The following is a 15,806-nucleotide window of genomic DNA, read 5'->3' on the forward strand; positions in this document are numbered from 1 at the left end:
TATCAGAATGCAGCATCAGTAAGTACTGACAATACTTTCCTCTCAACTTTATTACTTCCAGCATTAAAACTTATTTGCTTATTATTTTATTTATTAAGCGGTACTGTTTACCTTCCTATAACAAGTCTCTGCTGTTTGTTTCAGGCTGGATCTCTGTCTCAGGTTCTGAGTCTCACACTGAGACTGTGGAGGGTCGGCCGGGTGGAGAAGTCACACTCACATGTTCTAACCCGTCCATCCGAGACACTCCAACATTCTGGTTGAGAGTGTTCAACAGAACCAAGGCCAGCTTTATCTCCGCGATATTCAGCTCTACAGTAAAACCTTTTTACAGTGATGGAATTCAAAATGGAAGATTCAACATGAGTACCAACATCTCCACTCTCTTTCTCTAAATCAAACATGTGGATGTATCTGACTCTGGACTGTATTTATGTGGATTTTACATCGGAGGACGTTATGATATCAGCGCAATACACTTCAATGTTAAAGGTAAGATTATAAAAATCCTGTGTTATGTATTCTTCTTTTTATATATGCCAATATCATAATTGGCTAAAAAAGAGCACATTTCATAATTTTAAAACAAGAGAGTGATACCATTTACAACTTATCTTGATTTTGTTAAAAGGCAGTGATGATTCTCATGATGACGCTGACAGGAAGTCTGAAAGTAAGATTCTCTTTCACATTTCTTTAGTTGTGCAGAGTGACTGCTAGTCCTTTTAAGATAAAAACAATGTGTCTATCCTAACTTTGGTTAATGTTCTCACAGTTCTCAAGCCCGTGAATGAAAAACAGTCATAAATGTCTTTCTATATTTGCTAATTTATTAATTGCCCAAAAAGAACACCTGTGGCTATTTGAAAAGATTCCAAATAAGAGAGTGATACAATATTTCAAAGCAAAATCAAAAGTAAATGTATCTTTTATTTTGTTAAAAGGCAGCGATGAATCTCATGATGACGACAGGAAGTCTGAAAGTAAGATTCAACATAAAAGATTTAATGTTCTCACAGTTCCTGAGCCAGTAAATGAAAACAGAGTAATTCTATTCTCTTTCTTTCAGCAGAGTCTGATGGAACAGCAAAGCTGATGAGTTTGATCCTGGGAGCTCTGACTGTTCTCCTCTTAATGATCATCATTGGTCTGGTTGTTAAAAACAGGAAACTTCAGAAAGGTACTTCCTGAAAGCTATTCTTTCTACCTTGTGTTCTATTTAGATTATTTTGCAATATGTTGAAAGAATAAAAAGTGTTATGTTTGCCCAATCAGAATAAGAGTAAAGTAACGATGAATAATGATTGTCAGTGACCTGATTGGACGTTTTGTCTCTTTCATTCAGTTGCCAATGAAGAACAGAATCCTCAACAGCCTGAGGTGAATCAACTTTTATCATTTCCTATTATATGTTTTAAAGGTAACAGAGGCATGATTTAGTTCTCACTAACTCAGCTGTTCTGACTCTTTCCAGAATCTGGACTCTGACCTGAAAGATGCAGCTCTGAGTTTGTATGCAGCAACAATAAGGAACAGGAGGCCTGCATCAGAGAGAGAAGTGGAGACTCATGCTGTTTATGCTGTCTGCAGATAGACTCGGAGTGGAACTGATGCTTTATCATATTCATCTCCTGCTGTGTTCTTTTGTGGGTGAATGGGGAGGAGTTACCCTTTTCTCATTGAAAAAAAATGTCAAATGAAATCCCTAAATGTGATGTTTTTTAAAGGGCTTTTACTCTCTTCTCTCTCTCTCTCTTACTCGGTCTTGCGAGTCTTATGACTGTGGTGACTGTCCAGATAGACTATAGTAAGATCAGGGGTCAGCAACCTTATGGCCTACCATACAATGGAAGACTTTGAAAAGACTAAAGTCTGACACCATCTCACATCTCAAAACAATCATCTCACATCTAACGTTAAAGACATGTCATAATATGTAAAGATTGGGGATCTTGCAGGTTCACACATTGCACGACAACTAATGTTAGATTTGTTTTGAAAAATTTAACCAAGCTAGCTAGCTACCGCTAGCGTTAGCTGGTACCTTAAGGGAAAGTTTGCCATACATGCAGATGAATGTCTCCAGTACCCGGAGGTCCGTTTTTATCCGTCGCCAACTCCCGTTGGATGACACGCTTCAGAAGGGTTGAAAATCGGCAACTTTCCCTCTTTAGCGTTTAGCTTAGCGCTGCACCATAGCAACCATAAATAACACTGACTCTAGCCGTTTGCCGTTTCCTGTTTCGTGCTGGAGGGAGCACACCCATTGGTGATTGACAGTGTTGACAGGATTTAACTTCACTACCAAGACTTCAAACTTACGATGACATCAAACACGTTTGATTTTGTCAGAACATCAAGATGTGAAAAAGACTGACTCGGACTGAGTTTGATGACCACCTCACACCAAACAATGGAGACGACGGGAGCGCACCCCAACTCTAGCAAGACTCTCAGGATTTCATTCTGATATTGTAAATAGTCTGCGACATTGGAACCGCTTGAAAAGTTGTTTGGTGTAAGGTCGGCACCCAGGCATTGCTAGTGTGCCATTGTGTGCCATGCAGAGAGTTTTTTGGAAATGACCTCTTTCACAGTCATTTGCAGGAGACAGGGTTGTAGTACTCGAGTCCGGTCTTGGACTCGAGACGGTTTTTCTATGGTCTCGGACTCACTGGTATTTGGACTTGGACTTGTCTCGGTCCCTGCCACTGGTCTTGCCAAATATGGCTTTTGGTCTCGACCGAGTCCAGGTGTCTTTATTATGCTTATAATAATATTGGAGGGAAAGTGAAACACTGGCCACCTGATAACCAATCACACACTAGATTATCTTCGCATGGCACGCCCTGCATCTGGGTGCCCTGCTAACGTTATTGCCATTCATTTTCATTGATTCACACACACACTGTAACAAACGAAGATGTCCGCCAATTCTGCCATAATCAAATTTGGTTATAGAAATCACCAGGAATTTCTCAGCACTGCGCTTAAGAAACAGGGCAGACTGCAAATTCTGCAAAGCAACAATTTCAGAAACCTGTGGGACAACGCCAACACCTGCAGAGGCATCATACACAGGCATCATACATTGCGGTAAGTTAACTGCAGAGCTAGGAGCTGCTTAGCCTTATCTATGTGTTAATGTTAACATTAGCTAACATAGCGGAAGATAAAAGGAATGTTCTTAGACCTAAAGTTATCGTAACTTGCGTCTGGTATTACTGGTTTCATGAGGTAAAAAAAATTATTTTCTTTTTTTCCTCTGTCTTGACTGTGACTCAAACCTTTTTGGACTCGGTCTTGACTAGTCCTGGGGCCTCATGTATAAACGTTGTGTACGCATGAAAAGCTTGCGTACGATGGTTTTCACGGACACTTTGTGATGTATAAAAAATTAACTTGACTTGAGAATGCGCGGGCCATTACGCTAACTGTTGAGCAGACGTGAGAATGTGCGGGCCGTCCGCAAAGTCTTTTCTGGCTCTGTAACGTGGCGAATTCTAACTGAAAAGTGCAGAAAATCACCAAACATTACAAAGTAAAGTTTCCACTACAGTTACTGTCATTCATCTATGACGTTGACTATTCAAGCAGGCCAACATTAAACTGCAATTCGCAGCGATGAGCCGATTTCCAAATGTAATCGGAGACATCGACTGCACTCTCATTGCTATAAGGGCACCATCTGATAATGAATTTGCTTATGTGAACAGAAAACACTTCCACTCTATTAATGTGCAAGTGATCTGTGATGCGCAAATGTGTTTGACCAATGTTGTGGCACGGTGGCCTGGCTCTACTCATGATTCATTTATCCTGCGAAATAGCAGTGTGGGAAACAGACTTCAAGTAGAGGCGCAGGATGGCTGGCTTATCGGTAATATTTAATTTATGATCATTAGGCTACAGTAAAATAAGGCAATGATCTTGTATTGGCATCTGAGTATGTGGTTATTGAATACCCGTAGGTGACCGTGGTTACCCGTTGCACACTTGGCTCCTCACCCCGCTCACAAACCCCCAGAATGAGCAAGAGCGACGGTACAATGACCTACATACTCGGGCTCGATCAGTGGTGGAGCGGACCATAGGGCAGCTGAAAGGCCGTTGGCGCTGCCTGGATAGGACTGGTGGCATGCTGCTTGACAGCCCACAGAAGGTGTGTCGCATTGTGCTGGCATGCAGTGTGCTGCACAATGTGGCGAACAAACGTGGTGTGCCTCCGCCACAGCCCAAAGCAGAGATGGACGAACACGACCCGTGGCCACTGAACATTAGGCCCAATGCAGCAGCCTTACAGCTTCGGTTGGAGGTCATACAAAGAATGTGAAAAGGCAAGACAATATGCATTTACTTTGAGGTCTTTTATTGCGTCACATAAGTTAGTCAGACCATCATTTATTCGTCTTAATTCTGTCACTATGTCCATCATTGTGTTCACAATTTCATTTTGTGACTGCAGCACAGCATCGGTGAGGACACGGCCAGTCTGGCGTGCCTCAGCAGCGGAGGCACGCGGTGCAGCCGATCCAGTGCGTGCTCCATCTCCTGCCGTGGAGGTGCTGGCCACACATGGGTCCCCCCTCTCCCTCTCCTCCTGAGTCTCCCTCGTGCCGGACTCCTCAATTTCCACATTGTCTAGAATAAACGAAATTACATCAGTTGGTTCAGACTGCTTCTTGTGCGTAATTTGGATGGAATTTTGTGTTTTGTTACTGGTCTTTAAATGTGTCTGAGTTGTGGTGTATTTCATACTTACCAGGATGAATGTTTGTGTCTCCCTCACATGCTGGCAGAACTCCAGCTATAAGTTCCTCGCCGATGATTGCAGCCACCCTGTCCTCCTGTGGCGTCAGTGCAGGTGCTCCCGACCCCCCACCTGTAGCTGCCATGCTTTTACGATGCGCCACTACTCATTTTTTAATTTCTAGTTTAACATCGGACCATTTTTTCTTAACTTCTACCCATGGTCCGGTTCTCCGAACCTACAGTATTTACGGCCATAGTGACAGTATTCCACTCCGCCTTTTTTTTGTTACTAATACCTAATGACCGGCCGCCAAACAGGACACATTTCCTCGTCTCCACCTCTGTAATTAGAACCTCTACCTCACAGTCTGTGAAGTTCTTCTTTTTTGCGTGTTTAGCCATTGTAATTCAGTCAACAAAATGATCTCAGCGGCGCATTTATGGGCAATCTGCACATTAATTTATGGGAGGAGGCAAGGCGGGGTGAACGGCTCGTTCATGTGCGGTCAATCTCACGTTGATTGTGATTTATAAAGGAAAGGTGCACAGGACCTGGCATATGAACGGTTTTATACATGTGAATATTTCTGTGCGTAGCTACTTTTCAAGTTTTGGCCGTACACCATCTTCTGGTATAAAAGCTGCGCAATCTTTTATACATGAGGCCCCAGGTCTTTGACTTGTCTTGGACTCGACAGAGGTGGCCTTGACTACAGCCCTGGCAAGAGAACAGACTTATTTACGGTAGTTTGACTTTTTTTCCATCCACATTCAGCGAAGACCCGCCCTACTCTGCCTCTGATTGGCTAGTACTTGTTGTCTTCTTTACAGAATGCGGTGCGACGGAAAAAAATATAACACTACTGGAGCGGGCTGGACAGATGATGGCAGGCTTAATGCTGATATGGCACAATGATTAACATTATTTTAAAATGGCACTTCATATTACCATGGTTGCTGACTTCTGAGTTAGATTAAGGAAGGAATGTGTGAGTTAAGGCCGTTTCACATTGTACGTGCAAACGGCAGCGCTATTGTCAATAGCTTGCGCGTGCAAGAACTGGTCTGCTGCTGCGCTGAGCAAAGCGCAACGCAAGCGGCATTTTGCAGCTGGCCGCTCTTGTGCGTGCCACGGTCAAAGTTCAACATGGTTCAACTTTGACCGCGGCCCGCGCAAGAGCGGCCGCAGTGCGCTGTGACGTGCATTCAATCGTCTGAAAAACAACAACAAAACCACAGAATACACATGGATCCACAAACGGAACATGGACGAGAGGTTGATTTTGGCCGTCAGCGATCTCCCAGAGCTGTATAGGCTACGACACAAGTTCGAGGTCGTACAGAGACCTCGGACGCAAAACTATGCTGTGGAAGCATATTTCACCATAATAAGCATGCCAGCTGTGTAGATTATTGTAGCCTCTTAATTTAAATCATTCAGGTTTGTTTTAGCTATGTGAAATCAACATATGTCTCCACTGAAATACAGTCCTATGTTACATTTTTCTCAGTTACTTTGGTGCGTTTGTCAAATCATAATTGCATTTGCACAACAGTGCGTGCATTTCTTAAAACAATTGGTGTAAATTGCACCGCATAGTGACTGACCTGAAAAATTGTGTATCTTGCTGGAAATCTTTTGTTTGCGTCCAAAGCAAGTATTTATACCAATGAATGAAACTGACAAGTCCTTACACCATTGTTTATACCACGATAGTGAAACTGCTTTGTGTTGTTGTCCATATTTAACAGTTCACTCTGGAAGTATAGTCTAATGAACAATGCACATGAAAGGGAGCACTATTCCTTATGTGACAGTTACACATTGTCATCTCTGATCTGAGAAATACACCAAAGCAACTGTAGCCTACTGTTGTGAGCTGTGAAAACCAAATACCAAGTTGATTATACAGCTCCATACAGGCATTTGTAGGATATATTTGTATTTTTTATAAAAAAAAGAAATTACAATTTATACTCTTTATTGATCCCCAATGGGGAACTTACAATTTATACTCGGTTGTTATTACACAATAATATTGTATTTGTAGGTTTATATGATGTAAAATATGTTTGGACTGATTGACACAAGTCATGTTCATTTTCATTGAAGTTCACATAGAGGTATATAGGTAGGTATATGGCCTTTATACAGAATAACTACCCATTTCCAAATGTGTAAGGAATTAATTGCATATGCATTAAACAAAAAATGTTTTCCAGAGAATGAATGATGCATGTATGAATGTAGGCTCATATCTTAGCTTTATTATACCCCACTGCAATGACTGCAGACCTCTTACTTAAGTATATAAACATGCAATGACAGTGTTGAAATGCAACATTTTATTTAGAAATTAAAATAATCCACACGTCTTCATCTATTTAGAGGAGGAGTGTAAGAAAAGGTGGAAGAACCTAAGGGACAGGTACATAAAGGAGAGGAGACAAAAAAGTGGTGCAGGGGCAGACTTGGAAGTACTTTTCCATACTATCTTATCTGGAGCCATACGTCAGGGAGAGACAAATAGCCAGACGCTCCGTTGTAGAAATGGGCTTTCGGAATGTTGTTCGCATCTGGGAAATCGTAGGCCTGACTGTCGTCAGCAGACTGTCAAATTGCTCCCTGTGGAGCGAAAGTACCCCTGGAACTCTCTGGACCTGAGGGTCTCGTGCACCCACACCCTTCTTCCTGTTGCCTTCCTCCGTCTTCTCCTCACAAACAGGGCAAGTGCCAAGGCTCTTTTGTTTCAAAGACAGAAACATCGTCTCCACCAAATCACTACTGTGTATCCACAATGTCGCATGTACTGCACGTCTGATGTAAACACCGGACGCAGACGTAAATTTGCGCAGAGGCCGGCAGCAAGCACACAACAAATATAGTTGGGAATAGGACAACCTAGCGGCGAGCGCAGCGTATGCCACGTACAATGTGAAACGGCCTTCACACATCAGTATAGGCAAGTCAATTTGGCATCATGTGTATAACAGTGTGTTAAATGTAATTCGTATTATTAATAAATACTAAGGCCTTCATGTTCCCAAACAGCAGTAGTTGATCATGACTTTTTAAAAAGTGTTAGCTGTGAATAAGTGTTAAGCTTTTCACCACTTGATATAAAAGCTTTACTCTGCCTATAAGTGTTAAATGATCATACATTATTACTGGATGGATCATTCTAATGCATGCATCAAACAGTTTAACAATGTACTACTGAGAAAGGAGTCACTTTAACTTAGCAACAGCCACAAAACACAATAATTAAAGTGGTAATACTTTTGGTCTATATTTCACTTTGGTTGGTGGTGACTGTAATTTTGCAGCTCTTGTAGAGACCGTTATAAGATTCAGTAAGATTGTTGTTGCATTTGTTTCCTGTCTGCTTTCAACTTTGACTCAATAAAATCCATAAAACCACAGAATCATCTGTCCTTAAAATGTGACTAATGTGTGTGGGCCTGAGCCAGACTGGCCACCATCCTTACGATGATAATAATCATCAGCTCAGAGACCCACTGCTGGGAGTACGTATGGATATGTAATGATAACAGATCTTCACACTCACACACTGAAGCAAGTTATGAAGATAACTGCTATTCTATTAGATACTTAAAAGTATGTTTTTTGTTTTTTTTCAGCTGCCCTGGATACCAACAGCTTGTGCAGAACAAACATGAGCAGCATCTGTGAGGGAAACCACTAACTTCTGCAAATATTATATACTGTAGAAAATATGAAGTTCCTCACTTACAGAGCATGAGAATGTTAAGTTTAAAATACAGACTGTCTGCTAAAGTCATTTTATGATCGAGATCAACCAAGGTTATGTGAATCTTATTTTGTATTAGTGGATTTGTTTCGACCGTCTTACATAAAGGCCTCGATGTATCTGATGTAAATTGTTTTCAATTGGTTTGAACATAACTTTGGCAACCTAATAGGAAATACCCTCAAGAATAACTTGGTCTGGTATCTGTTGAGGCGATCATATGTTGTCAAAGACTCCACCTCTGAAGTAGAGAGCAGCCTTCCTGGAGCTCAGTTAGACATCACAGAGCTGTGATCATACGCACCACCATGAAACAGAGCCTGATAACAGCTCTAATTCTCTGCAGCATCAGTAAGTACTGACAATACTTTTCTCTCAACTTTATTACTTCCAGCATTAAAACTTATTTGCTTTTTATTATATTTATTAAGCGGTACTGTTTACCTTCCTATAACAAGTCTCTGCTATTTGTTTCAGGCTGGATCTCTGTCTCAGGTTCTGAGTCTCACACTGAGACTGTGGAGGGTCGGCCGGGTGGAGAAGTCACACTCACATGTTCTAACACGTCCAGCCGAGACGCTCTAACACTCTGGTTGAGAGTGGTCGACAGAACCAAGGCCAGCTGGATCTCCACAATGATCAGCTCTACAGGAAAACCTTTATACAGTGAAGGAATTCAAAATGGAAGATTCAGCATGAGTACCAACATCTCCACTCTCTCTCTCCAAATCAAACATGTGGATGTATCTGACTCTGGACTGTATTTATGTGGATTTTACATCGAAGGACGTTATGATTTCAGCACAATACACTTCAATGTTAAAGGTAAGATTACACAAATCCTGTGTTCTGTATTCTTCTTTTTATATATGCTAATATCATAATTAGCAAAAAAAAGAGCACATTTCATAATTTTAAAACAATAGAGTGATACCATTTTTCAAGGTAAAATCAGACATGATCTTATCTTGATTTTGTTAAAAGGCAGTGATGATTCTCATGATGACGCTGACAGGAAGTCTGAAAGTAAGATTCTCTTTCACATTTCTTTAGTTGTGCAGAGTGACTGCTAGTTCTTTTAAGATAAAAACAATGTGTCTATCCTAACTTTGGTTAATGTTCTCACAGTTCTCAAGCCTGTAAATGAAAAACAGTCATAAATGTCTTTCTATATTTGCTAATTTATTAATTGCACAAAAAGAACACATGTGACTATTTGAAAAGATTGGAAATAAGAGAGTGATACAATATTTTCAAGTATAATCAAAAGTAAATGTATCTTTTATTTTGTTAAAAGGCAGCGATGAATCTCATGACGACGACAGGAAGTCTGAAAGTAAGATTCAACATAAAAGATTGAATGTTCTCACAGTTCCTGAGCCAGTAAATGAAAACAGAGTAATTCTATTCTCTCTTTCAGCAGAGTCTGATGGAACAGCAAAGCTGATGAGTTTGATCCTGGGAGCTCTGACTGTTCTCCTCTTAATGATCATCATTGGTCTGGTTGTTAAAATCACCAAACTTCAGAAAGGTACTTCCTGAAAGCTACTCTTTCTATTTTTGGGTTCTATTTTTATTTCTTCATTAATTCTCTAAAATTGTGTGAATATGTTGAGAGAATAAAACATGTCACATTTGCCAAAACAGAATAAGAGTAAAGTAATGATGAATAATGATTGTCAGTGACCTGATTGGACGTTTTGTCTCTTTCATTCAGCTGCCAATGAAGAACAGAATCCACAACAGCCTGAGGTGAATCAACTTTTATCATTTACTTTTATTTGTTTTATCATTTTGTGTCCAGTTATTATTTTGTTCAAGATAAGTGAGTGTGAATATTCTCTTTGACAGAACCGGGCCTCTGAAGAGCTGAACTACGCAGCTGTGGCTTTCCGTTCAAAAACAATAAAAACAAGAGAAGTGGAGCCCAATGTTGTGTATGCTTCTACTAGATAGACTCAGGATGAAACCAGAGAATAGTTCAGAATAAAACTGATGCTTTATCATATTCATCTGCAGATGGTGGACAGGAGGACTGACATCACTTTGTCAAAAGAAGGACAAAAGATGTGCAACCTTCTTCCTAGTGCCGAGTTTGAATTTTTATCTCTTTTGAAGATGTAATTAGTCCACATCAATACAGAAAGATTTGTAAATGCTGACTTGATAGCAGTGTGTCTATGCTGGTATGGGGAATACAATTCCAGAGACACAGCAGCAATCCCGTTTTACATTTGACTTAAAAAAAATTAACTACTCGCTTTTCTTTTTTCTTTTACTACTTGTCTCTGATAAACTGTTTCATCGGTAGTTCCACTTCCCCTCGTTCACTTCCTCTCAGATAATACAAAGCAGCATAAGTCGCAGGGAGGCTGTTTCTGTTAAAGGGGTGATAGAATGATTATATAGGGTATTTCACACTGTTCCTTAATAGAATGATTATATAGGGTATTTCACACTGTTCCTTAAGGTCTCCTCATAGGGTATGTAACATCTCATATTTCAGACACTGCAATGTTACACATTGTCTGCTATTTCGTTATTAAATTCACTTCTGAGACTTTTTTATGCGAGAAATCAACTATATAAAGCTCAAATATGGGCCGTTTAACGAAAATGTATGGCCAATTGCAAATTTGGTAAGATGTGTCGGACTTCAGGAGCTCCACACAGTCTGACAAGAAAGCAGCAGCCTGCTGGGCTCCATACCCAGGGCAAAGTCACTGTTTCTGGGTTACTGGACTACCGGGGCTCGGGGCTATGCGGAGCTGGCCGGCTGTCAGCTGCCGGCATAACTATCATATATTTACAGTTTGAATTTCGTCACGGCATGTATATCACAGCTACCCTAAGGTCTTACAAAGCTAACACTTTTGTCCGATTTCAATTTAAGGAATTTTTGTGAATTTCAGAGGTCTCGTTAGGAGGAGGCAAGATAGCTCTCATTGATAGAGCTCCATCGAGCTCACTCGCAGACAAGAGGAGTTTATTTCCCTGATCGTTTGTTTAAATAACTCAACACACATATCCATTATAAGATTAACTGGAACCTGCGGTAAGAGATTGCGGACGTAATGAGCTCGCTGACCGCGCTCTCACTCACACACACCGGCCGTTTAGCAGGAAGAGGGGAGCTGCAGGCCCTGGAGCACAGGCCGGGCGGCGAGGCAGCAACCCAGGCAGCACCGGCCGCTGAATTCTGACACAGTCGGACAAAATTTGCAATTAGCCATCAATTTTCGTAAAACGGCCCATATTTGACCTCTACATAGTTGATTTCTCGCATCAAAGAGTATCAGAAATGAATTCCTATTCCTATTCAGAAGACTACCTGATCTCAGATCAGTGGTGTAGCCTATGTCAATGTTGGGGCGATAGATCGATAGACTTTGTGCCTTGAAAAATCACAAATAAAAGGCTTCTAAACCAAATACTACACAACCAGACATGAACCAGCAATAATGTGACCCGAAATTGAGGAGAAATGTCCAACATTGGCCTCCAAGATTACAGCTATTTGGTGTTAGCATGCAGTTACTTAATAGTTAGCAGTATGCTAACGTTGGATTGTAGTGGAAAGAAGCAGCACTTTCTAACATCAATAGCAGCACTCTCTACAGTCAAAAATCACAGATAAAGGCTTTTAAACCTAACTCCAAATCAGCTAACTTCTAAAAGACCTCTCGTAACAAAAAACATAACCAAACCAAAAGAAATGAAGGGAGAACTGGAACAAACGGCAGAGAGAGAGAGAGAGAGAGAGAGAGAGAGAGAGAGAGAAGCCAGGCTTAAATAAACTGATAACACTCATCTACTTTAGTGTCCGATGTGAAGTAGTAACGGCACCGTGCCATCTAAACTCAGCTGGATTTCTGAGGACTATGGTTAACTGCTCCTCAGATCTCTGTAGGGTAAATCCAGACAGCTAGCTAGACTATCTGTCCAATCTGAGTTTTCTGTTCTGTTCTTTCTGTTCTGACGATTGTGATTGGTTTAAAGAAATGCCAATAAACCAGAGCACGTTTTCTCCCATCCCAGAATGCTGTGTGCACTAGCCAGACCCTCCTTCGCAGCGCTGTGGAGGAAGGTCTGGCAAAGCGAGACAAACGTGGTGCATACAGCAATAAATGAGTGGAATACATACGAATTACAGTGCTTTACTTTTCTCAGCTATGTGAACACATGGTTCATGAGAACAGCCTGACCACTGTGGTCACAAACAGCGCTGTCTGCATCTGTATCATTGATGAGATCTGAACCAGAGGAAGCTCGGCCTTCAGCTCTCTGCATCATAACCACACACAGAGACCTCAATGTTCCAAGAGACACTTATCGTCACACTTTACAGACTCAATACTCACACAAACTCACATCTCTGCTTTATGGTGAAAGGATGCATGCTGCAAGGTGACACTTGCTCACTTGTCTCATATCAAAGTGTTTACTCTGCTAAAGGCTGCACATGATTCAGATATGACATGATTCAAACTGCTGTTACTGATACATTCATTGAATCAGCTTCTATTATGTTTACATTCTATGTGTAGTTTTTTTTACTGTAGCAGGTTTGCCACAGTTTATTAATAACATCAACATCTCTGCACATTTTCATTTTGTAGCCGTTTATTTTTAAAAGTGTGTTAAAATTGTAAAGTTGACACAAAATAACGGGCAGAACACAAAAGCAAGGCTCCTTCTGGTCAAGTCTTGATAGAGGAATATAAAACTGTAGCTTATAATAGTCTGTGTTATGCTATGTCACCAGTTATGGAACTCTCACACTTCTTGGCTAAAATGGGTTAAATGGAAGGAAAAAAAACTTCTTAAAAAATATAACCACAGCTTCTGCTTTTGCCTGAGTTAGCTGGACATGGTATATGAAATATCATAATCAGCAGAGAACCTCAACATTATTATCAACATATCAGGACACTTAGTCAAAATACTTGATTTCAAAATACTACTGTTGGTTTATAAAGCACTGAAAGGTTTAGGGCCAAAATGACATGTCTGATCTGCTGCTACATGATGAACCAGACTATGAAGAGCTCTCAGGTGGTCTGGGTCAGCTCTGCTTTCTGTCCCCAGAGTCACAACTAAACATGGGGGAGTTCAGTTTTTATGCACCACATATCTGGAGCAAACTCCCAGAAAACTGCAGGTACACAGCAACTCTCACTTCTTTTAAATCAAGGCTGAAGACTTTTCTTTTTGATGCTGCCTTTCTTTTAAGTCATTGTTCAGTTCTTACACTGTGATGTTTAACCCTCGCTCAAAAATGACCTGGGATTGTAGAAGAGTAAAACATAATAACTTTGTCCTGTTCTCCTTGCAGCTTACAACTTGCAATGGTTTTTCGTGACAGCATTTACATTGTGACTGTGAGCAGCCGGATAGACAAACTAAAGAGCAGCCCGCCCCTCTTTACGGTGAGACCTCTCTTACTGGAGCACAGTTCACTTCCAGACGTTGAAGTGGTGCAGACATACTGTTCACACAAAGATGAAGCTGGCCTCGATAACAGCTTTGCTCTGCACCTTCAGTAAGTACACTATGGTTCTCAACACAACAATTGCTAGTTTTACTTCAATACAGTAATCTGCCAGAGCTGAAACTTACAGACCGATTCATTAATGATTGAATGTGCGTGCATTGTGTTGAATTACAAGTTGAAGTGAAGGAATCAGCATGTTGTTTGTTTCAGGTTTGATCTCTGTCTGTGTTTCTGAGTTCCACACTGTGGAGGTCCAGCCTGCTGAACAAGTCACACTGATGTGCTCCAACTTCAGCAGCTTTACCGCTCACATGTTCTGGTTCAGACTGGACAGCAGACCCAACATCAGCCGTATCTCCTCTATGCAGAGCTCTGATTCAAATGCTTCAGTCTACGATGGATTTCAAAATGGAAAATTTAACATGACATCCAACACCACTACCCTCTTCCTCAACATCAACCATGTGGATTTATCTGACTCTGGACTGTATTTCTGTGGATTTTACTCAGATGGAAAGCCAGTAATTGTTAGTGGAACATATCTAAAGGTTCAAGGTAAGATTCTTTTTTTAAACTGCGAAGAAACAGATAACTTATAAGCACTTTTTACTGTCAAATATGGACCACACGTTTCATTTAATGATCTTTCTTGTAGGAGTGTTTGATGGAATAACGAGCCTGACCAGTGTGATCCTCCTTGGTCTGATTCTTTTCCTCGTTACAGTCGTCATTGGTCTGGTTGTCAAAATCATCAAACTTCGCACAGGTACTTGTGTTTTTATGTTAGTTGTAAATGCAAAACTTTGTGTTAGAACAATTTAGAGATGTTCTGTTTCTGTCATTTAGCTCAGAAAGAGGGACAGACTCCACAATGCAGCGAGGTAATCACATTTTAAACATACAAAGATTATTTAAGATTCTCTGGTTCAAGTCATTTATCATTTAATGATTTTATGTTTTCTTACAAACTGACTGTAAATATTTTTTTTTCAGAACCTGGGCTCTGATGCCCTGAACTATGCAGCGCTCAGTTTCCATCCAAAAGCAAGAAGCAGCAGAAGGCCTGAATCAGAGAACCAGCTGGAGCCAGATGTGGTGTACGCTGTCACCAGATAGACTCAGGAAACATCTGGAACTGCAGCGCAGAGTAAAACTGATGCTTTATCAAATTAAAGGTGCTCTAAGCGATGTTGGGTTATGTCACTTCTTGTTGACGTTTGAAGTGTTGTCAAAGAAAACTGAGGCTAGCTCGCCCCTCCCTCCTCCTCATCCCGTCCCCTCCCCATCCCTCCTGTGCTTCCTGAAACAGTCATGAACGCTGACAGGAAGAGACAGCGCAGTGTGGTCTGAGGTTTGTTAACTCAAAGCTTTGTGGAAATCAAATTTGAAAATGCAACAGTGAATGCTGGTGTACCGTCTATTGCCAAGTAGACAAAATAAGAAACAGCTGTGTGAAATACATGAAATGCATCAATGTTAAAACTGAATCCTTTGAACAAATCAATATGTCAAAGAGCCCACAGCTGTATGTGTATGATATTGATTGCCCTTTAGATATATTTTCCTTTTCTTCTAACCTTATTAAACACCAATATAAAACTCCAATAACGTTAATGCAAATGCACTTATTATGTATTTAACTAACTCAAGGTTTTACAGCTGGGGACTCAAAAACCCCAAACAGAAGACCATCACAAAGTATGAAGATGATGAAAACAATATTACAACAACTGTTTATTATTATTAAGATTTTTTTTTTATTATTAATGAATAGCCAAATTGAAAAG

General features: G+C 40.7%; 4 protein-coding genes and 1 long non-coding RNA gene across 10 annotated transcripts in view; 4 read left to right on the forward strand and 1 right to left on the reverse strand.

Annotated features, from left to right (window-relative positions):
• LOC116042298 overlaps nt 1–2,025 on the forward strand; it is a 28,923-nt gene extending 26,898 nt beyond the window's left edge. Inside the window, exon 7 of the mRNA XM_035994257.1 lies at nt 1,475–2,025. Within this exon, the coding sequence (XP_035850150.1) occupies nt 1,475–1,594 (120 nt within the window). The 3' untranslated portion in view covers nt 1,595–2,025. The remainder of the gene's footprint in view (nt 1–1,474) is intronic.
• On the forward strand, nt 112–1,147 carry LOC118493625. The gene is made up of 4 exons (XR_004895574.1): nt 112–492; nt 632–673; nt 945–983; nt 1,073–1,147. It is a non-coding gene; the product is annotated as an uncharacterized LOC118493625 (long non-coding RNA).
• Nucleotides 2,026–4,072: 2,047 nt separating the features above from the next.
• LOC118493660 lies at nt 4,073–4,934 on the reverse strand. Its single transcript, XM_035994258.1, has 3 exons — nt 4,763–4,934; nt 4,358–4,641; nt 4,073–4,270 (listed from the first exon to the last, which is right to left on the reverse strand). The coding sequence occupies exons 1-3, from the start codon at nt 4,893–4,895 to the stop codon at nt 4,073–4,075; spliced, it is 615 nt and encodes a 204-aa protein (XP_035850151.1). The 5' UTR covers nt 4,896–4,934.
• A 3,777-nt stretch (nt 4,935–8,711) lies between these two features.
• LOC116042319 lies at nt 8,712–10,766 on the forward strand. Of its 6 annotated transcripts, none has more exons than XM_031288459.2 (7): nt 8,712–8,876; nt 9,003–9,350; nt 9,510–9,551; nt 9,823–9,861; nt 9,946–10,056; nt 10,243–10,277; nt 10,377–10,766. In XM_031288459.2, the coding sequence occupies exons 1-7, from the start codon at nt 8,834–8,836 to the stop codon at nt 10,479–10,481; spliced, it is 723 nt and encodes a 240-aa protein (XP_031144319.1). In that variant the 5' UTR covers nt 8,712–8,833; the 3' UTR covers nt 10,482–10,766. The 6 variants fall into 6 exon arrangements, with proteins under 6 accessions (XP_031144319.1, XP_031144320.1, XP_035849981.1 ...); XM_031288460.2 differs by having other exon boundaries at nt 9,949–10,056; XM_035994088.1 differs by lacking the exon at nt 9,823–9,861 and having other exon boundaries at nt 9,949–10,056.
• A 3,104-nt stretch (nt 10,767–13,870) lies between these two features.
• LOC116042323 lies at nt 13,871–15,305 on the forward strand. The gene is made up of 5 exons (XM_031288474.2): nt 13,871–14,067; nt 14,230–14,574; nt 14,675–14,785; nt 14,866–14,900; nt 15,013–15,305. The coding sequence occupies exons 1-5, from the start codon at nt 14,028–14,030 to the stop codon at nt 15,133–15,135; spliced, it is 654 nt and encodes a 217-aa protein (XP_031144334.1). The 5' UTR covers nt 13,871–14,027; the 3' UTR covers nt 15,136–15,305.
• Nucleotides 15,306–15,806: the final 501 nt, after the last annotated feature.

Source organism: Sander lucioperca, chromosome 17 (assembly GCF_008315115.2).
Source record: "Sander lucioperca isolate FBNREF2018 chromosome 17, SLUC_FBN_1.2, whole genome shotgun sequence".
Classification (NCBI taxonomy): Eukaryota; Metazoa; Chordata; class Actinopteri; order Perciformes; family Percidae; genus Sander; species Sander lucioperca.

Bases quoted from the DNA above. Each gene is read 5' to 3' on its own strand.
- LOC116042323 (XM_031288474.2), top strand. From the start codon at position 14,028: ATGAAGCTGGCCTCGATAACAGCTTTGCTCTGCACCTTCA. The intron at 14,575-14,674 runs GTAAGATTCTTT...TCTTTCTTGTAG, and splicing joins AACATATCTAAAGGTTCAAG to GAGTGTTTGATGGAATAACG. The intron at 14,901-15,012 runs GTAATCACATTT...TTTTTTTTTCAG, and splicing joins AGACTCCACAATGCAGCGAG to AACCTGGGCTCTGATGCCCT.
- LOC116042319 (XM_031288459.2), top strand. From the start codon at position 8,834: ATGAAACAGAGCCTGATAACAGCTCTAATTCTCTGCAGCATCA. The intron at 8,877-9,002 runs GTAAGTACTGAC...TATTTGTTTCAG, and splicing joins TCTAATTCTCTGCAGCATCA to GCTGGATCTCTGTCTCAGGT. The intron at 9,552-9,822 runs GTAAGATTCTCT...TTTTGTTAAAAG, and splicing joins CGCTGACAGGAAGTCTGAAA to GCAGCGATGAATCTCATGAC.
- LOC118493660 (XM_035994258.1), bottom strand. From the start codon at position 4,895: ATGGCAGCTACAGGTGGGGGGTCGGGAGCACCTGCACTGACGCCACAG. The intron at 4,642-4,762 runs GTAAGTATGAAA...CGTTTATTCTAG, and splicing joins AGACACAAACATTCATCCTG to ACAATGTGGAAATTGAGGAG. The intron at 4,271-4,357 runs GTAAATGCATAT...CCTAATGTTCAG, and splicing joins ACGCAATAAAAGACCTCAAA to TGGCCACGGGTCGTGTTCGT.